This window comes from Zalophus californianus, chromosome 17 (genome assembly GCF_009762305.2).
Source record: "Zalophus californianus isolate mZalCal1 chromosome 17, mZalCal1.pri.v2, whole genome shotgun sequence".
NCBI classification, from domain to species: domain Eukaryota; kingdom Metazoa; phylum Chordata; class Mammalia; order Carnivora; family Otariidae; genus Zalophus; species Zalophus californianus.
The window spans coordinates 52,158,383-52,179,855 of NC_045611.1; the positions used below are offsets into that span (position 1 = coordinate 52,158,383).

The 21,473-nt window shown below is 44.8% G+C and overlaps 1 protein-coding gene across 3 annotated transcripts in view; it reads right to left on the reverse strand.

The window, feature by feature from the left end:
* Positions 1–7,385: 7,385 nt before the first annotated feature.
* Positions 7,386–21,473, reverse strand: part of CARD8 (caspase recruitment domain family member 8) — a 28,114-nt gene continuing 14,026 nt past the window's right edge. For 2 of the 3 annotated variants that reach the window (XM_027619847.1, XM_027619846.1), the window contains 8 exons: positions 19,276–19,426; positions 18,461–18,690; positions 18,124–18,386; positions 14,567–14,692; positions 14,085–14,226; positions 12,927–12,971; positions 9,537–9,822; positions 7,386–8,571 (listed from right to left, as the gene is read on the reverse strand). In XM_027619847.1, the coding sequence (XP_027475648.1) occupies positions 9,554–9,822; positions 12,927–12,971; positions 14,085–14,226; positions 14,567–14,692; positions 18,124–18,386; positions 18,461–18,690; positions 19,276–19,426 (1,226 nt within the window). In that variant the 3' untranslated portion in view covers positions 7,386–8,571; positions 9,537–9,553. Of the gene's footprint in view, positions 8,572–9,536; positions 9,823–11,402; positions 11,621–12,926; positions 12,972–14,084; positions 14,227–14,566; positions 14,693–18,123; positions 18,387–18,460; positions 18,691–19,275; positions 19,427–21,473 lie in introns of those variants that run through there. The other variant, XM_027619848.1, reaches the window with a different exon arrangement.

Consider the following 21,473-nt stretch of genomic DNA (forward strand, 5'->3'; position numbering starts at 1 on the left):
GGAGGGTCTGGGACATGCCGTCTTTATTCTAGGGAGAGTCCTGTGTCCGGTGAAAATATCAGGGTCACATATTGTGCCCTGTCCTGGGAGCACAAAGGCAGGTCACTGAGTTCAGTGGCCAAGAAGATGCTAAGCTGGTCTCCCTTACAGGACCCCCCGCCAAGTTCTTGTTCTTTCTCCTTATGAGGATGTTAAGGGAGGGGAAAGCTGATCGTCATGAATTTCTCTCCAAAAAGGCAACGTCCGTCTTCCAGTCAGTTCTCCTGAAATCGGGAGGTGGAAATGGCGTGGCAGAGATTGTGCTGAACTTGTGCTCTTAGGCAGGCCACGCCAGGACCGGGAGACCCGCCCCGACTGCTGGTGATTCTCTGACCTTACACTGGGAGGTTGATGTTGGGTTTTTTTTTCCTTCTCAGCTCTGGGTCTTACAGTTCTGGGAAAACAGTGCCCAGTTACATCCCATTTTGCAGATGGGCTAAGTGAGGCTTGCGGAAGTTGGAACCATGTAGGGTGTTTTGAAATGTGTGTGGTTGAGCCAGAAGTGAATTCAGATCTTCAGAGACCAGACCCATGATGTCATGCTGGTAAACATGAATCCTTATCCTCAAGCCTCCAGAGGGTCCTCGAAGACATGGAATCCATCCATCCTAGAGAGACCCTAGGTGACTGAGGTCCAGAGTGAGGACAGAGGTCGTGGGGCCTGGGGATGGGCACAGTGGGCTCTTGCATTCAGGGACAGAGGGAGGGATGGGAAGAGAGTAATAGATATGATATGATATTCAATCTCATCCAGTGAATAAGACCAAACTTTGCAATCAGGTTGGCTTAGTATTAACCCAAGCTCTACTGTTTACAGGTGTAACCTTAGATAAGTTACTCAGCCTCTTTGTATCTAAGTTTTGGAGTCCATTGAAGGGGGATAACATTAGCACTGATGGCATCAGCTCATTTAACCCTGGCAAGGTAGGTTTTATTACCCCCACTGTATTATAGTGGGTTCAGAGAAGTGAGCAAATACGCCCAAACCCACAAAGTTAGTGAGTAGAGCATCGTGCTTCTCACATAGGCATTGGGTAAACATTAGAAACTATGGGGCGCTGGTATGGGTGTTCTCCATACTGCTGAGCTTGCTCTAGCATAATCAGGTAATAATGGATGCATTAATAGAGGTACAGACACCAGCAGGAAGGGAGTACGATCCTCTTCTGCTTGGACCACTCTTGATTTCTGACTTCCATTCTACATTCACTTTTTGTTTTTGTTGATCCCTTCGTTGTTTGGTTGGTTGCTTTTGGTTTTGTAAAGCTATATAGAGTAAAATGCACAGATCTTCAATGTCTAGTACGAGTTTTGACAAATATAATCACCTGTGTGACCAACAGCCCAATCAGATACGGAACGTGTACATCACCCTAGGTTATTTCCTCAGGATGGTCAGCGGGGAGTCTGCTTCTCCCTCTGGCGAGAGAGAGCCGCCAGAAGGGGGAGGGAGAAGGAGAGGGAGAGAAAGAACCAGTGTTTGGCAAATTTCAGGGAGGCAGGTTTGGTTACAACATAAGGAATGAGTTTGTCGTGCCCTTTGGGTTCCTCATTGTTCTTTCCGGTAATGCGGACATGCTGCTTTTTGTATGTAGAATTCCCCTCACCCTGCGTTCCTGGACACACCCACATCCTTCAGCGTCAGCATCATCGCTAGGGAAATTCAGGGGTCCTTGCTCTGCTCCTTTAGTCCATCGTGCATCGAATGTCCATTACAGGTTGCGACCACCTGGTGTTATGATTGTGCGTGTGTCTGGCACACCCACCAGGCCGTGTACTCCTGGAGGGACCGCAGCTTACTCACCTCTGCGTCCCCAGCGCGGGCCGGTAAAGCAGGGGTGGGACAGTCATCGGCTGGAAAATCCCATCTCAGCGCTCATCACTGGTGCCATTGTTTACTGAAAACGACACATGTCCAGTGTTCTGCTAATGCCCTCCATGCACGGCGCATGCATTCCTCACAACAACTACGTAAAACAAGCTGTGCTTGTCACCCATGTTCCCAGGAAGCAGAAGCCTCAAGACGCAGTGTCAGCCCGAATGAGGCACTCCCCAGATACAAGGCTGGAAGGGAGAATGAGAGAAAGAGAAACTGAGTCTGAGCTTTGTTTTTCCTAGGGAGTGGTCAGTAGGATGCATTCTTTCTTTTGTTTAACATGCTAGCATTTATTGAGTGCCTATGATGTTCTACGGGTTGAGGTTCTCGCAGTGAGTAGGACGGTGTCTCCTGTTACGAAATGTACATCTGGTGGATGGAGACAGACAGATAGCTTCCCGCCTGGAACTCGGTTATGGATATGTCCACACAGCACACATCCCCGGCTTTTATTTCTGATGTCCACTCATTCCTCACATGCGCTGTACACCTCGCACGCCTCCAGAGAGCCTAGCTGCCAATCCTCCAAGGATGTTCCCTTAATCACGATGATGGGGTCAGAGGTGGGACACCTGGCAAGAGCCAGTCTGGGGCTTGTCCGGAGGCGCTTGTTTAGAACGCTTTTGTGCAACCAGATCTATCCCTTGCGGAGACCAACTGGGGTCTACTCTTGGGTAGGGTAGGGTAGTTAGGACCGCTGCCTCTTCGTTTACAAGCGCTGTGGGGATTCAGTATTCCGGAGGGATTCGGGAATACACCGAACTACCACCTCCTTTCAGGTTTGTTAGCTTGCACGTACACTGGTCAGTTTTCTGTGTCTCCAGCTGGCCTGCAGCCTTAAGGAGGACCACCCAGGGGCGCCTGGGTGGCTCAGTCGGTTTAAACATCTGCCTTCAGCTCAGGTCATGATCCCAGGGTCCTGGAATCGAATCCCGCATTGGGCTCCTTGCTGAGCAAGGAGCCTGCTTCTCCCTCTGCCTGCCTCTGTCTCTCTCTCTCTCTGATAAATAAAATCTAAAAAAAAAAAAAAAAAAAAAAAAAAAGGACCAGCCATAGCCCGTGCTCCCCAAGGGGAGTGCTTTTATGATTTTATATTTTTATGATTACATGTATTTGCCAAATTGATCCCTATGGTAGTAGGATTTCATTTTCAGTTGAATTTCTTTTAACCTGACTATTGATGAGGTGGGGACCCTGCCATATATTTACTGACAACGTGTCTCTCAACCAAAGTGCCCAGTCAAGGCTTTTAGCTTCTTTCCTGTTAGGTTTTCTGCCCTTTTGTTATTTTTTTTTAAAGATTTTATTTCTTTATTTGACAGACACATAGCGAGAGAGGGAACACAAGCAATGGGAGTGGGAGAGGGAGAAGCAGGCTTCCCGCGGAGCAGGGAGCCCGATGCGGGGCTCGATCCCAGGACCCTGGGATCATGACCTGAGCCGAAGGCAGACTCTTAGCTTAACGAGTTCACGTGCACATCAGTTAGCTGTTAACCGTGTCCCTTAACTGTGTGGTTTATTTTTTCACAATTCTTATGGTATTTTCCGTTGAAGAAAAGTTTTTGATTTGAACATAGGGGACCACCCTTATCTTTTTTATAGTTTGATTTTTTTCTGACTTGCTATACAATTCCTTATTTATAATGCATCAGGAAGATCCTTCTATACTACTCTTTGTTTTTCTTTTTTTTAGTAGTTACTTTTTTTAAGATTTTTTATTTATTTACTTAGAGAGAGAGAGAGAGAGCATGAGCGGGGGGGGGGGGGGAACGGAGGGAGAGGAGAAAGTAGACTCCCCGCTGAGCAGGGAGCCTGATATAGGACCCGAGCCCAGGACCCTGAGATCCTGACCTGAGCGGAAGGCAGACGCTTAACCGACTGAGCCACCCAGGTGCCCCTCCTCTTTATTTTTCTAAAGCCTTAATGTGTGTTGCCTTTTACACCTAATATTCCTGGAACTAATATCTGTAGACAAGATGAGTTCAGACTTCAGTTCCATTCTTTTGCTTAAGGAAAATCAACATCGTATATTATAAAGTTCTTCCTTTCCTGGTAATCTGAAATGACACCTCCTTCCTAGAGGTTTATTTCTGTGTTTTTCTTCCATTACGTTGGTAGAGGTGCCCTGGCTCAGTTGGTGGAGCATGCGACTCTTGAACTCAGGGTCTTGAGTTCGAGCCCCATGTTGGGTGTGGAGATTACTTAAAAATAAAATCTTAAAAAAAAAAAAAAGAGTACACTGATCATGATGAGCACTGAATAATGTATAGAATTGTTGCATTGCTGTATTATACACCTGAAACTAATAGAACACTGTATTTTAACTCTACTGGAATTAAAATTAAAAACTTAGTAAAAAATTTTTTGAAAAGGAAAAAGTCTATTACTTATAAGACCTGGAAATTATAGGGCCTACATGGGGCTACACAGCAAGGTTGTAGGTAGAGAGAGAGAGAGAGCATACCAGGCCTGGTGTTCTGCTTTTATTGGTGAGGAGGGTGGGGGCCTAAGGCTTTTGCAGGCTCACTTTTTATTGTGAATTTAAAACAGTAAAAGCAGGGGCGTCTGGGTGGCTCAGTCGGTTAAGCGTCTGCCTTCGGCTCGGGTCATGATCCCGGGGTCCTGGGATCGAGTCTCCTGTCAGGCTCCTTGCTCAGTGGGGAGCCTGCTTCTCCCTCTCCCTCTGCCTGCCGCTGCCCCTGCTTGTGCTCACTCTCTCTCTCTCTCTCTCTCTGTGTCAAGTAAATAAATAAAATCTTTAATAAATAAATAAAACATAAAAACGGGCACACCTGGCTGGTTCAGTTGGAAGAGCATGCGACTCTTGATCTCTGGGTTGTGAGTTTGAGCCCCACATTGGGTGTGGAGATTACTAAAATGAATGAATGAATGAATGAATGAGTAAATACAAGAGCAGGAATTTAAAGCATGGGAATATAAAAGAAAAGTTGCCCAAATGGCCAGTTATTGAAATCAACCAAGATCTCTAGAACAGAGAACCCTGGAGCATGGAACCTAGAAGCTGGGGGCGGCGGCCTGGCTCTTTATCTACTTGTGTGGCTGGCAGTGTATTTTTTTTTTAAGGTTTTATTTATTTATTTGAAAGAGAGAACGAAGGAGAGAGAGAGAGCACAAGCAGGGCGGGGAGCAGAGGCAGAGGGAGAAGCAGGCTCCCGGCTCAGTAGTGAGCCCGATGCGGGGCTCGATCCCAGGACCCTGGGATCATGACCTGAGCCGAAGACAGACGCTTAACTGACTGAGCCACCCAGGCGCCCCTGGCAATGTATTTACTGAGATGACTGTGTTTTGTCTTGGACACGGATGCCTTGGCAAGCAAAGCTTAAGTCGGGCACTTGCATTATCAAAAGAAAAGCCACCTGTCAAGGGCTTACCCTAAATCAAAGAAATGTAAATAAAAACCACAACAAAATATAACCTTATAACTGTTAGAATGGCTTTTATCAAAAAGACAAACAATAACAAGTGTTGATGAAGATGTGGGGAAAAGGAAACGCTCGTGCATTGTTGGAGGGAAACTAAATCCATGGTATGGAGCTCCCTCAGAATATCAGAAATAGGACTACCGTATGACCCAGCAGCCCCACTTGTGTGTATATATCTGAAGGAAATGAAATCAGCCTCTCAAAGAGCTACCTGAGCCCCACGTTCATTGACACATTATTCACAGTAACCAAGACATGTAAGCAACCTCCTTCAAGAACGAAAATTCAACTAAATGGTTTTATTCAATGATTCATGAATCAGGCAGCAACCCTTCTTGTAAAGAGACAGGGGCTCAGGGGTGTGGTACAAAAATGGAAGGTTTCGTGGGCAGAAGGAGGCCAGGGCAAGAAAATTACTAGCAAAAGAAAGGAGCACCTAGGTGGCTCAGTTGGTTAAGCATCTGACTCTTGATTTTGACTCAAGTCATGATCTCAGGGTCCTGGGATCCAGTCCTGTGTCAGGCTCCACACTCAGCATGGAGTCTGCTTGAGATTCTCTCTTTCCTTCTCCCTCTACCGCTCCCCCTGCTTGTGCTTGCTCTCTTTCTCTCTCTAAATAAATAAGTGGATAAATGGAATCTTTAAAAAAAATAAATCAGTAAGTGCTATGCAATCAAAACAACAAGGAGAGGAAATAATAGGAAAACAATGAAGTCTCAGAGAACTATGGGACAACAACAAAAATCTAACATTCATACCATCAGAGTCCCAGAAGGAGAGGAGAAAGAAATGCAGGGTTGAAAAAAATATATTAAGGAGCGCCTGAGTAGCTCAGTATGTTAAGCATCTGACTCTTGATTTTGGCTCAGGTCTTGATCTCAGGGTCATGAGTTCAAGCCAAGACCCATGTTGGGTTCCACACTGGGCATGGAGCCTACTTTAAGATACATAGATAGATGATGTAGATACAGATATATAACCAGATACGTATACACACACACACACACACATATTTAATATATATCTTTAAAGAAATAATATTTGTAAATTTTCAAGCTTGGTGAGAAAACATAAACCTACAAATTTAAAAATTGAGTGAATTCCAAATAGGAAAAACCCAAAGAAATCCATACCCAGATCTATCATAATCTAAGTGCTGAAAACTAAAGACAAAGAAAACAAATCTTGAAAATAGCCAGAGAGGGGCGCCTGGGCGGCTCAATCGGTTAAGCGTCTGCCTTCGGTGCAGGTCATGATCCCAGGGTCCTGGGATCGAGCCCCATGTCAGGCTCCCTGCTAAGTGGGGAGTCTGCTTCTCCCTCTCCTCCCCATTTGTGCTCTCTCTTGCTCTCTCTGTCACTATCTGCCTGTCTCTCTCAAATAAATAAATAAAATCTTTTAAAAAAAAAAAAGAAAAAGAAAATAGCCAGAGAAAAATGATACATTCTATATAGGGAAGCAATCTGAATGACTGCAGATTTCTCATTAGGAACCATGAAAACCAGAAATAAATGGCTGAAAAAAAAGAACTGCCATTATGCCCAGAAAAATATCTTTCAGGAATGAAAGTAATATAAAGACATCTCTAGATGAAGGGAAATTAAGTGAATCCATAGTCAGGAGATCTGCTTTAAAAGAATTGCTGGGGTGCCTGGTCGGCTCAGTCTGTAGGGTCTGCAAGTCTTGACTTCAGGGTCATGAGTTTGAACCGCATGTTGGGTGTAGAGATCACTAAAAAAACTAAGCTTAAAAAAAAAAAAGAATCGCCAAAAGAAGTTCAATGAAATTTAGAATATCAGGATTACAAGAGAAGTGCAACATAAATGGTAAATATCTGGGCATATGTCATAGATTATACTCCTCATTTTAAAAACATACTCAGGGCGCCTGGGTGGCTCAGTTGGTTAAGCGACTGCCTTCGGCTCAGGTCATGATCCTGGAGTCCCGGGATCGAGTCCCGCATCGGGCTCCCTGCTCAGCGGGGAGTCTGCTTCGCCCTCTGACCCTCCCCCCTCTCATGTGCTCTCTCTCTCTCTCTCATTCTTGCTCTCTCAAATAAATAAATATTTTTAAAAAATCTAATCTTAAAAAAAAAAATACTCAGCAATTGAAAGTAAAAAACAGGGGCATCATTTGGCTCAGTCGATTAGGCATCTGACTCTTGATGTCAGCTCAGGTCATGAATTGAGAGTCGAGAGATGGAGACCTGCCTCAGGTTCTGTGCTCAGCACAGAGTCTGCCTGAGACTCTCTCTCTCTCTCTTTCTCTGTCCCTCTGCCCCTCCTCCCACTCATGCTCTCTCCGTATCTCTCTCTAAAATAAATAAAAAAATAAATAGAAAGGAAAAAACATATATAACATTCTTCCGATTGGGACCTTATTATATAGAGAGGGAATATTGAAAACAACTGGGTCATAAAAGGTACCATGACCAAAATGGTGCTAAGGTTTCTAGGTTCCACTGTAATTAGCACAGTATGGATACTAGGACTGATGCATTCAGGATGTATCTTTTCATCTCTAGCGCAATCACTAAAAGATACACAACCACAATTGTCAAAAACAACAGACAAATTGAGGTGGAATACTAAAAACTCTTCCCATAAGCCCTAAAAAAGCCAAGAAAGGACAGATAGGCATGCAGCACAAAGGGAATAAACAGAAAACAAATACTAAAATGGCAGACCTAGGCTAAATCTTAACATTGCCAGAATTATGTTAAATGTAAATGGCTGAACACACCCTTTAAAAAGCAGAGATTGTCAAAATGGGTTAAAAAAAAACAAAAACAAACTGACCCAACTATATGCTGTCTCCCACGAACTCGCTTCAAATATAAGGAAATAACTGGGTTCAAAGTGAAAGGATAGCATTAGTTATGTCATGCAAACACTGGTCCAGAATAAGCTAGGATGGATATAAAATGGCAGGGTTCAATGGCAAAACCCAAATGTCAGGCTCTGCTTATTTTCGTGACATACCTAGCCAGGAGGGCCTCTCTCAGAATAAGCTGGATGCTCCTCCTTTCCCCCCTTGCTGCTTCTGTGGATACCATTAATCCGTATTCCTCCCCTGGGTTCCATGGAGCTGCTCCATGAAGTTGGATGTGCCCATTCCTGGTACCAGCCTGTATACCAGAGGCAAAAGGTTTTCTGCCAACATTTGCATTTGCTTCCAGTCCTGAGCGCTATTCCGTCAAGGGACTTCATCATTCTAGTATAAATAGCAATAGATAAAATGTTAAAGACATAGCATATTAAAAAAAAAAAAAATTAAAGCTTGTGAATGTCATGAATGTCCTCAACAGAGAGTTTTTGTAAGCCTTCCTGGCTTCTATGGGCGCCTGGGTGGCTCAGTTGGTTAAGCGACTGCCTTCGGCTCAGGTCATGATCCTGGAGTCCCGGGATCGAGTCCCGTATCGGACTCCCTGCTCAGCGGGGAGTCTGCTTCTCCCTCTGACCCTCTTCCCTCTCGTGCTCTCTATCTCTCCTTCTCTCTCTCTCTCTAATAAATAAATAAATTCTTTAAAAAAAAAAAAAAAAGCCTTCCTGGCTTCTGTTCTGAGCAAGGGACACAGCGGAGGTAATGTTCACTGGAATTGCTTCTCACATGACTCAGGAGAACTGGTCTCCCTGGGCCCTGTCAATCATAAACACATCTGCCCTTGCCTTCCTCTGCCCAGATTTCCAAGAAATGTGCCAATGGATGAAATAGGAATTTCTTTTAACCTGGCTTAAAAAACATTTAGTGTGAATATTCCTACTCTCTTCAGATATTCTTGAGGTTAAGGTATGAGGATACAGTAATAGGTATCTGCCAAGTTATCATCAGTCCTCAAAAAAACCTGTGTGGTGGGTAGGTGTTACCTGGACCTTTTTTGTCTTGGACACTGAACTCAATGATCACACGTCTGCTTATCCATTTTCCTTCTTTAAAAAAAAAAAAGATTTATTTCATTTACTTATTTGAGAGAGAGAGTGAGAAGAGTGGGGGGAGGGGCAGAGGGAGAGGACCTCAGGCAGACTCCCTGCTTAATGTAGAGCCAAATGCGCGGCTCAATCTCATCATGACCCTGAGATCACAAGCTGAGTTGAAATCAAGAGTCAGATGCTTAAGCTCCTGAGCCACCCAAGCACCCATTTATCCATTTTCAATGGCGAACACTGGATTCTCTCTACCTGAGTATCAGCCTGAGTCATTGTAAACTCTGCTGGCTGAGGTAGGACATCAGGTAAGGGTCTCTTTGATTAAGGCTCCTGAAGAGTATCTCCAGGGCCTGGGGCCCTTTCTTCTCCACCATCGTCAGCAAGGTTTCATTCTTCCTCCGCTGTGTTGGCAACCGCTGCACCAGCTCCTTCTCTTCCTCAGTGAAGACCTCACTGTCCTGAAGATCATCCAGTACTCCATTCAGGTCCCCCAGCCTGGCTTGCAGCTGCCGGCGGTACTCCTTCATAAAGGCCACGCCTGGGCAGAAGAAAGAGTTGCAGACTCAGAAAGGGATAGCTCACTTACGGGGTTCAGGAACTATGCCCAGCTTAAAGACATTTCTCTTTTTTCTTTTTCTTTTTTTTTTTTTTGAGTCGGCTCCAGGCCCAGCATGGAGCCCAAAATGGGGCTTGAACTGATGACCCTGAGTTAAGAGCTGAACTGAGATCAAGAGTCACACACTTAACTGACTCAGCCACCCAGGCACCCAAAAAGGTAATTGCTTTCTATGTACAACTCATGCCTCTAGAACTTCTCTTCTAAACACAGTGACTCAGGGGCACCTGGGTGGCTCAGTTGGTTAAACGACTGCCTTCGGCTCAGGTCATGATCCCGGAGTCCTGGGATCGAGTCCCACATCAGGCTCCCAGCTCAGCGGGGAGTCTGCTTCTCCCTGTGACCCTCTCCCCTCTCGTGCTGTTTCTCTCTCTCTTGCTCTCTCATAAATAAATGAATAAAATCTTTAAAATAAATAAATAAATAAATAAACACAGTGGCTCAGATCATTAATGTCCAGTCATCGCAACTGTAACCAGACAGCTTAATTTAATGATGGGATTTCTGTGAAGTCTTGGCGTTTCTATTGAAAAGTCATTGGAAGAGTACGTTCAGTGACTCCTCAATTTGAATGAATGAAGTTGTGGTCACAGAAGTATATTCAGTTTAACCTATTCTGGCGGCCTCAATTGATTTCACCCCGCCCATTTGTTTAGCAACTTCTATTCAGTCTTCCTAACTGGACGCAAACTTCACTTTTTTCCTCTCTCCAGGATGCACTCTGAAACTTTTCAACTCCCTCAATGTGAGATCTGAGACCCCCGTCTTATCCTCTCCTAAATCCCTCTCATTTTCCTCTGGAAGGCATACCACAACGGTATTTTGATGAGCACTGTGAAATCAGCTTTGTTGTTTTCACCTGCTGGAATAGAAACCCCATGAGTGCGGGGTATGTGTCTGTCTCCGGCTACACTCCGTACAGGGTTGCTACTTCATGGCCATTGCCATGTTTACTCTGACACTCCTCCATGATTCTCTGGGGAAGCCAGCCAAAGTGTTTTGACAGGACTAGACAAGAGTGGTAGATATAGGGCGCCTGGGTGGCTCAGTTGGTTGAGCGACTGCCTTCGGCTCAGGTCATGATGCTGGAGTCCCGGGATCGAGTCCCGCATCGGGCTCCAGCGGGGAGTCTGCTTCTCCCTCTGACCCTCCCCCCCCCTCATGTGCTCTCTCTCTCTCTCTCTCTCTCTCATTCTTGCTCTCTCAAATAAATAAAATCTTAAAAAAAAAGAGTGGTAGATATAAAACACAAATATACATACCCCGAATATTTAGTATGCGATAGGCATTCAATAAGCTGCATTTGTCATCATGATCTTTTTTTTTAGATTTTATTTATTTGACAGAGACAGACAGCGAGAGAGGGAACACAAGCAGGGGGAGTGGGAGAGGGAGAAGCAGGCTTCCCGCGGAGCAGGGAGCCCGATGCGGGGCTCGATCCCAGGACCCTCGGATCATGACCTGAGCCGAAGGCAGACGCTTAACCATCTGAGCCACCCAGGTGTCCCAGGATGCTGGTATTAAATACAAGATGGCACCAGGCCAAAAGGGAAAGAGGGGGAAAGGGATGTCATGCTTCACAGTGCGTGCTGGCCAGAATGAAGATTTGACTCAAGATGTGGGCTGGCAGCAGCTTCTGAAGGGTCTTAGCAAATGAGGTTCAGTTGTATCCTTCTGACAACAGGTGGCAGCAGATACCTCTTGCTCAAGAGCTTGCGGCCTAGGAAGGGTAGAGACCTTTTCTTGGTGCTACATCCTCACCACCTACATAAAATCCTTTCAGTTTCCTTTGTGAAATCATCTTTGCCTCATCCTTAACCAAGATCTCTGGTTGGGTTTGAACCCAATTGCAACTTGATTTTTCTTCAGTTAGCTGCCTCTCTGGACCTCCTGACAATCACACCAGCCGGCCAGGAAATGGGTCTGTCGCCCATTCCAAGCCAATGTGACACCTGAGGTGCCTTCTCTTCAATGAGACGGGATCAGGAGATGCTCTCTTTCTCCTCCTGGATGATCTGTTTTGGGATAAGAGGCCTGTCACTTTTACTGTGTGGAGCCTGACAATCAAAGCCAACAATATGGAAGGCAGAATGGAGTCCTCTGAATCTTGGGCCCATATTTTATTTTATTAAAAAAAAAATTTTATTATTATTTTCTTTAGTAATACTCTACTCCCAAGGTGGCACTTGAACTCACAACACCAAGACCAAGAGTCACATGTTCTTCTGACTGAGCCAGCCAGGTCCCCTTTGACTCCTTACTTTGAATAATTTCTTTCTCTGCTACCTACCAACTCCAGGAACCTTAACCAATTCCCAGCTAATCCCTGTCCTTGATTTTTACAACAGCCTCATAAGCCGGTTCCCACTTCCTGTCCATTCCCTCACCCATGGTCATCCACACTGTTCAGAACAGGGACTGCATTACTACCCACCCTTCCAAAGTCCCCCTTTGCCTTCAGCCTAGGGTCCAGAAGAAGTTCAACCATCATCCTTATGCTTTCAACTTCTGTTTCTTGCCTGCCTCTGGTCTCATGTGGCCTCCGTCCGTCTAAATTTTCATCTCCAGCCATATCGATGCACTTTCACTTATAGTTCACCAGATGCAAGACATTTTCCCCAATAAGATGTGGCTGCATGTTCAGAGTCTGCATATTATACCCTCTCATGAATTCACTGGAGTGGGTCATGCTCTCTGTCTTTGTCTCTAACACCACTCAGTTTTTGTAAATGAAGAGAAGGTATGATCCCTTATTGAGACACATCACACCACTCAAAGACCTCCTGAAATCAGACACATCCCTTGACTTTTGGTGTAAACACTGCACTTGCGGCACCTGGGTAGCTCGGTCATTGAGCGTCTGCCTTCGGGGTCCTGGGATCGAGTCCCGCATGGGGCTCTCTGCTCAGCGGGAAGCCTGCTTCTCCCTCTCCCGCTCCCCCTGCTTGTGTTCCCTCTCTCGCTGTGTCTCTCTCTGTCAAATAAATAAATAAAATCTTTAAAACAAAACACAACATTGCACTAACCTGAGAAAGGAGGAGGGACCAATGTGGCATGAAACTTGAGGTCCACTAGGAAGAAAGGAAAAGTTGGGAGAATGAAATGAGCCATTTACCTTTATTTAGTTTTTCCTTTTTTAAAAGTTTTTTAAGGTTTTTTGGGTTTTTTGTTGCTGTTTTTATTTTTTTATTTTTTTTTATTTTTTTGTAATCTCTACACCCAACATGAGGCTTGAATTCACAACCCCGAGATCAAGAGTTGCTGGCTCTTCTGACTGAGCCAGCCAGGTGCCCCTATAGTTTCTCTAGTCTTTGATGTAATGCGCTAAAATAATTTAATTCCATTTCCTAAGTTAAGGATCCCACTGGAACATTGATATACTAATGGAACCCAATTAAGTAGAAGGTCACTCACTGCCCATTAAGGAAATGCATCAGAGGAAGGAACACATTTTTCCAATATTCTTTCTTATTTATAAGCCAAAACGTGAAGAAATGTGAAAGCTATGGTAAAATTATCACACCGTTCTACATAAATTATCTTCTAGGCAAATGTATTTTAAACACAAAATACCATCATGAAGTGAGTACATTTGAACAATAAGTGATGGTATTCTTTAGACCCTGTAATACTGGGACAGTTGATAGTGCAGAACTTTTACGTTGGACATTCTTCTAAGTTGGTGGGAGATTTGCCAGTTGGAGCAACCATTTGGAAGAATCACTAAAGTGTGTTTACCATTAAGACTTCCACATGGTCTTCCATTTTCTTTGTAAAAGCCCTGCTGTTGTTTAAATTTCTGATAAATTTTGGGTCTTTCTTCCTTCAGCAACTGTTTAGTCCCTTTGTATGGCAACAACTATAAAATTGCCCAGAAGATAGAACTAAATTGACTTTCTGCTTCTTCTGATTCTTATAATTAGCATCTCCTGTTCACTACCACCTAGGTATGAGAGGTTCCAATTCTGCACACCAAGAGCCATCCCTACCCCAGGCACACATGACCACTGCCAGCGCTTTTGCTTCAACTCAACATTGACTATAAACTGGCAGTAGATTTGTTTTCTTCTCTGGGATGGGGCCATAAACAGACCTTCTCCTCTGATATACTTCACTACAACCAAGGGGACAGGTACATGATTTTTTTCTTCCTCCCCAAACTTTAGCCTCATATTTTTACCTACCTGGCTTCACCCAAGTGTGCCAGACCAAAGTCTTGTGTCTTTTGTTCGTAACTTTAAGTACAATTGGTTCCTCCATCTTCCCAGCATAGACTTTAGAGAATACCTGGATTTCTCCAGGACTCCTGTAGGATAATTTCAACTCCTAGAGGAAACATTCCATAAAGTATCAGGAGGTTGGGAGTGGGGTGAAAAGACCTGTTGCCTGCAGTGAACTGGCCACTGAAATATACTCCATTTCCTATATAGTCTCACGGCTGGATGAGGGAAAAACAGAGGTAGAATGGTCAACAATCTTTTAAGTTTACAATTTTAGGAAATAGTATTATTCCATGGAAGGAAAGATAGCCCAGCTCTTATCAGGATATGGTTCAGAGAATAATCACCTGAGCTACTGACCTTCCACTGGTCTTCCATTTTTTTTCATGTATACAAAATATTTTGAAACCCGAGTTAAATAATGCCCCAGGTCAAATTCTACTGACCTTGGGCATTATTTCCAGGTGAGGTGAACTGGACACAATGTAACGGGAACCAAAATTCAGGGGATCCACTGGGGGTGAGGTCTGCAGACGCACACCATGAAACTTAGCTTCTTCATCATCTATTGCCTGAGGAAAAAGAAAAGAAGCAAATCAGGAGGCATAGCTAAAAGTAAATAAGCAAAAAAATATATATATATATATACACACATATATATACAAATATATATATGTTTATATATATCAATAGGCCTCTGGACATGAGGGGATGTATTTTTTTTATATTTTATTTTTAAGTAATCTCTGTACCCAATGTGGAGCTCAAACGCACAACCCTGAGGTCCACAGTTGCATGCTCCTCCGACTGAGCCAGCCAGGCGCCCCATAGAGGGATGTGTTGATAAAATTTTACTGGTGGTTATCTCGGAGCTAGGGATTTCTTTCTCTTTTTTTTTTCTTCTTAGAGGTAGAGAGATGGGGGAGGGGCAGAGGGAGACTCAAAGAGAATCTTAAGCAGGCTCCACGCTCAGCAGAGAGCCCAACTCTGGACTCCATCTCAAGACCCTGAGATCATGACCTGAGCCGACATCAAAGGTCAGATGCCTAACCAACCGAGCCACCTGGGCATTCCCCAAGGCATTTCTTTTTATCACAAATCTCTGTATAGGATGATTTTTCTTCATATAATGTGGCGGGGATTGTCTGAGTGTGCCTCAAATCTGGGGACAAGGGCTCCTGGGTGGCTCAGTTGGTTAGGCGACTGCCTTCGGCTCGGGTCATGATCCTGGAGTCCCTCATCGGGTTCCCTGCTCGGCGGGGAGTCTGCTTCTCCCTCCCCAACTCCCCCTGCTTGTGTTCCCTCTCTCGCTGTGTCTCTCTCTGTCAAATAAATAAATAAAATCCTTAAAAAATAATAGAAAAATAAAAAATAAAAAAAACTTTAAAAATTATTTTAAATGAGGAGATATGTTTAACTGAAATTATAATAATAAGAGACTGGAACTTAAACAACCGAATACATCAGTATAACAATGATAGGTTATCGCTGAGAGCAGATTTCTACAGATAGTGGGACAGACTCCTGTACTTAGCTTGTCTTATGGATTGAAACTGATTCCCTTTCCCTTTCTTATTTTTTATCGCACGTGTCAGATCACATATATTTTTCCTGTACCACAAGCATTTCCATCTTCCAAACAACCTTTGGTAGTCCTGCTTTTGTCTGTTTTGTCCACTGATGCATCCCCAGCCACTAAAATAGTGCTTGGAATAGGTAAAGCACAGAATAAATATTTTTGATTGGATCAATGGATTTCCATGGAGCTGCACTGTTGAGCAGAAATATAACGCAAGCCCCAAGTATAATTTCAAATTTTCTAGTGGCCGCATTAAAAAAAAAAAAAAAAAAAAGGGCGCCTGGGTGGCTCAGTTGGTTAAGCGACTGCCTTTGGCTCAGGTCATGATCCTGGAGTCCCGGGATCGAGTCCCGCATCGGGCTCCCTGCTCGGCAGGGAGTCTGCTTCTCCCTCTGACCCTCTTCCCTCTCGTGCTCTCTATCTCTCATTCTCTCTCAAATAAATAAATAAAAATCTTTAAAAAAAAAGCAAAAAGAAGCAGATGAAAGTACTATTACTAATATATTTATGAAGTATTTCATATTACCCCACATATTATCCTTTAAATATGTAATCAATATAATTAACATGTATATACTTTCATCATATTATATCTTCAAAATCTTTGTTTATTTAAAAAAAAAATTATTACACCTCTAACCTGAAGGACTCAACAGCCAGGCATGGCAACTGGCTACCGTATTGCATTGTGCAGCTCACCACATAAGCAGGGAAAATTCTCAGGGCAACAAGCAATATTTTGAGCTTATCTTGTGTTTTCAAGTGAAGAAAAGGTTTCTCCACTCTTCTTACCCTCCCAAGAGAGGAAGACAGACCACATTTCATTCCTTCTGTCAACAACATTTCATGTGTGACTACAACAGGCCTTATACTGTGCTTTTAACTAACTTGTGATTAAGAGGAAGTGGTCCCTCCCACGTACAGAGTTTACAATCAACAAAAATACAGACAATAAGCAAATAAAGAGATTTATGAGGCCAGTGGAGGGAAAGAAGAGGGTGCGATGATGGTACTAGAGCCAAATGCTGCCATGGCCAAAGGAGATGACTTGGTTTATGTCCCAAGTGTAATAAGGATTCATGGAAGAGTCTTGGCCAAGAAGAGGTGTGATTATTTATGTTTGTAAAAGATCTCCCTGTCGCCAGATAAAAAGTAGAAGCTACATGTACAATAACGGAACTGGTGGGAGAAGTCTGAAGGCCTGAGTCGTATTTCCAGCAGAAGTCAGCGGAGGATGGGTCCATCACTGGCAGTGGCAAAGAGGAAATGAAACTGGTTCGAGTCACATTATGAAAGTAAACTCTAAAAGCAAAGAGAGCTGGACTTGAGCATCTCCTTACTTATTTACTGTCTGTTGCTCTGTAGAGTGCAAGCTCCAAAAGATTTCATAGACTATTACGAAAGTAAAACTCATGGAGATGGAGGGTACGTTGGATGAGGAAAGGCAACGAAACCGAGAGATGGAAGATAAACTCTAGATCTGGGATCAAATCACTTAGTGGAACTTGGTTTTATATCCTCCATGGAGAAGAGAGTTGAAAGAGCAGGGCAGTTTTGGGGAAGATAAGGAGGTTAACACATGAGGTAGGTATGCTGATGGGCAGTCGAGTGGGCGCATTCAGTCGGGCAGTTCACAGTTGGAGCTCTGCAGGGTCCAGGACAGGGATACAGACTTAGGAATCCTCTCCTTTCGTGGGATTTGGTGACAGGACTGAGAACAGTCACTAAGACCATCAGTGAGTTTGGGAGATGAGGGGTTTCAGAGCAAGCACCTGCAGAAGTGAAGACTTGGAAGAGGGACCAGAATGGTTAACTGGGAGATCGGGGAAATGGGATGTGAAGGAATAACAGAGAGGATTGTCATCAAGGAAGGGTGAGGCCAACAGCACAACATGCTGTCAGACGTCAGGGAGTAATCATCCAGTGGAGATGTTGAAGATTTTATTTATTTGTTTGAGAGCGAGCATGAGAGGGGGGAGGGTCCGAGGGAGAAGCAGACTCCCCGCTGAGCAGGGAGCCCGACGCGGGACTCGATCCCGGGACTCCAGGATCGTGACCTGAGCCAAAGGCAGTCGCCCAACCAACTGAGCCACCCAGGCGTCCCTAGATATTATTAATTTCAAATCTACAATGAAATCTCTGCATTACTCCTTCTGCCATTCCCCATAAGTCTCGTCCTCTGTTTTCCTCCTCCTTAAAAGCCAGAAAAGGCAGCTCCATTTTTAGTAGAACTGAATTCCTGTTGCAGATCCTTGCATATGGCTCAGGAGTCAGCACCTACAGACTGAACTCATGGAGGGTGATTCATGCTTCTATCAATGAAAGCCGTGCCTTGACTTTTCTGTTCAATATGGAAACAGAATGTCGAAGGTGATAGGCTGACAATGTAATTCTCATATCTTCCCCAAAATCTGCCAGCCTTACCTTCATTAGCAAGGAGTCGCTGGGGATAAGGTACAAGTGAAATTTAGAATCTTCAGGGTGGAAGTGATAATAGATCAGGACCGTGGAAGTGATGGGGACGGAAACACTGGTCCCACTGGCGATTCTCAGCAGGATCCCCATCAGAGAGAAGCTGGGGTTTTCCAGGACTGCACAGAAAGGCTTCACTCGGGCTGGCGGCTCTAGGACCATCCCCTCATCCTTAAAATGGGCAACTCGGAACCAAGAGATATCGACCTCATTTGCTGTAGGACAACCACAAAGGCAATCAGACAGTGTTCCCCCAACATCCCCATGGCCTCCCCTCTCTCCTCCTTACCTGGGAGGGAGATGATGTGGGGGAGGTGGATTTCAGTAATGACCCCCTCGGGCTCCACGGAGACCTCAAACAAAGGGCCTGCCACCATCCACTGCTCCTCGTGCTGTAACTTCAGGTCCAGATGCTGACCCCAAGAATCGAACGCAATCCTCACGGTCACCGCTGCTGTTACCGAGAAGCCAAGGTGTGTCGCTGGCCATAGATAGAAGCCAGCCGTGGGGAAGTGGACGCTGAAAGGAGCCAGAGTGATAGTCATGCTGAGAGAAAACCAGGACTTTGATTTAAAGAACAAAAGTGCAGAGGGAAGGGGCGCCCGGGTGGCTCAACCGTTAAGCGTCTGCCTTCGGCTCAGGTCATGATCCCAGGGTCCTGGGATCGAGCCCCACATCGGGCTCCCTGCTCCGCGGGAAGCCTGCTTCTCCCTCCTCCACTCCCCCAGCTTGTATTCCCTCTCTCGCTGTGTCTCTCTCTCTGTGTCAAATAAATAAAATCTTAAAAAAAAAAAAAGTGCAGAGGGATGTGGAGTTTGGGGTGGAGCAAGGTTCAAGACCCATCTGTGACTTTTACTACATTAGAAAGAAAACTCTAAGGATTTAATTAAACTCTCTGAGCCCCAATTTCTCTGTATTCTACATATGTTGAAATTAACATACCAACTCAGTGCGTAGAATACAGAGGATATTGACAAAATTTCAGATGTCTTAGGGGATGGATCACATACCCTATCGTGTAGGTGTATACATGTAAATATCACGCAGCGTATCCCTCCTTTACAGGAGAATTATATTGAAACAATCAGCATCTTTGATTCTTACCTGTATCTGTTTGCGTTCTTATCAATCAACTCAATATCCACATTTCCTTCAGGTCCTAGAAACTGATTACTTTTACAAGCTGGTTCAACCCCAGAAAAAAGTTTAGGAGCCTGGAGGGGCACTAGTGTCTTCTCTTCCAAGCAAATCTCTTCTGAAAAATACACATTGCCTGGGTGAGATGCAGACTGTTAGACATGGCATGACCTGAAGGAGCCCTGGCTGTTGGATTACACATGTCCCGTTGGGAATCCAGACATCAGAGAGAAGGGTATGTGGGGAGAACAAGGGGCTTCGTTCTTTGACTCCAGACAAAGAAAGGCACAAGAATGTTCTTTGCTCTACTGAAACTGCACCCCAAATTTAAAAAGGGAGCCAGGCTGGATGGCTTGGGGGGCGGCGGTGCGGTATTGCCTCCGGCAGGAACCACAGCAACTAAATTTCTACATGGTCCCAAGAAGCAGCTAATACCTGATGCTGGAGAAGGAAGGCAAGTCCATAAAAGGAACAAGCAGGAAAGCTGAAGAGGCAAAGGCACATCTGTTCATCCTAGTGTTCGCCACCACCCATCCCAAGGCGCCCCAGACCGTCCCCTGGTTCCCCGAGTGTTTCCATCACCCCGCTGGGAGAGCCTGCCCAGCACCACTTGGAGACCCTCCACGCGTGGGCTGCTGGACTCTACCCCCACTCTTCAGGCTCTGGGCAAGGAGGATTGGCATAGAATAAATATCTGTATCCTGGATGATAGAAGTCTCTGATATACTGTGCTTTGAGAAAATTGGTTTATCAAGATTTACATATGATGGAATCTCATTTTGCAGAGAACAGGGATTTTGTATAGGAAAAAATGAATGCTCTCAAACAGTTACCTAACCACTCAGAGCTTTTTTTCTCCTGTGTAAGATGGAGAGACTAATGTTACCTGCACCTTAAAGAACTGCTCTGAATCTTGGTACCTGGCCGTGTGGTACCTCAAGAAAATGGCACACAATGTCAGCTATTCGTTATGTGAATACAGATGAGTCTACCCCATCACCACGTGGCTGGTAAGCACAGGAGCTGGGCTGAGTATCAGGATACGGCCAACACCAACACCTGCTCTCCTTGAACCTCACGTGGCTTTCAAACTACTTCACACCAAGTGGGACAGTTTCCAACCATGAGCACTTGGAGGTGGAGCATGTAATGACAAGATGGAAGATAGTCAAGTCAGGTAAATTTTTCCAAGGCAACACAGTGATTACTGGGGCGTGTACATGCTGAATTTGAAGATGGAGCCTATAAGAAAGTCCTAAAGGTGAAATGAAGTCATAAGAAAGAACTCTTAATCCAATAGGACTGGTGTCCCGGTGTCCTTATATGAAGAGGAAGAGAGGACAGATCTTTCTGTCTGTCTGTCTGTCTCTCTCTCTCTCTGGATACACAGAGGAAAAGCCATGTGCGGACCCAGGGAGAAGGTGGCCATCTACAAGCCAGGAAGAGAGCCTTCACCAGAGACCAGATCTGCCAGCACCTTGATCTGAGACTTCCAGCCTCCAGAACGATGAGAAAATGAACTTCTATTGTTGAAGTGCCCTAGTCTGGGGCATTTTGTTATGGCAGCCCTAGGAGACTCAATACAACAGGAATGTCTCCTAACCCAAAGCAATCAGAGTGCAAATGTCACAAAAGATCAAGACCCTTAACCACACATTGCTTATTTTTCGAGGTCCTAGCATGGATTAGGTTAAAAGAAAACAGACTCCTTTTAATTAACCCAAACACAATCCAGTGCTGCCACAGCTCCCCTCCTACCTGGAAGATTTCTTACCTCTGAGTTTGCTTTTATTTGTCTTTGCAATAGAGTCTACACCATCCACTCATAGAGCTTCCACGGATAATAAAAAGAGAATGTGTTTAATATCACCAAGAGAGGGTTTGGAATATGGAATCCATTCCAGGCATAATATCCAAGATTGCAAGTGCTTTGTATTCCCATTTAAGTTGTAGGGAGGATGGGGTTAGAGATAAGAAAAATTGCTTTGGGAGCACCTGGGTGGCTCAGTCAGTTAAGCGGCTGCCTTCAGCTCAGATCACGATCCCAGGGTCCTGGGATCGAGCCCCGCATTGGGCTCCCTGCTCAGTGGGGAGTCTGCTTCTCCCTCTCCCTCTGCCTGCCGATCCCCCCTCTCATGTTCTCTCTCTCTGTGTCAAATGAATAA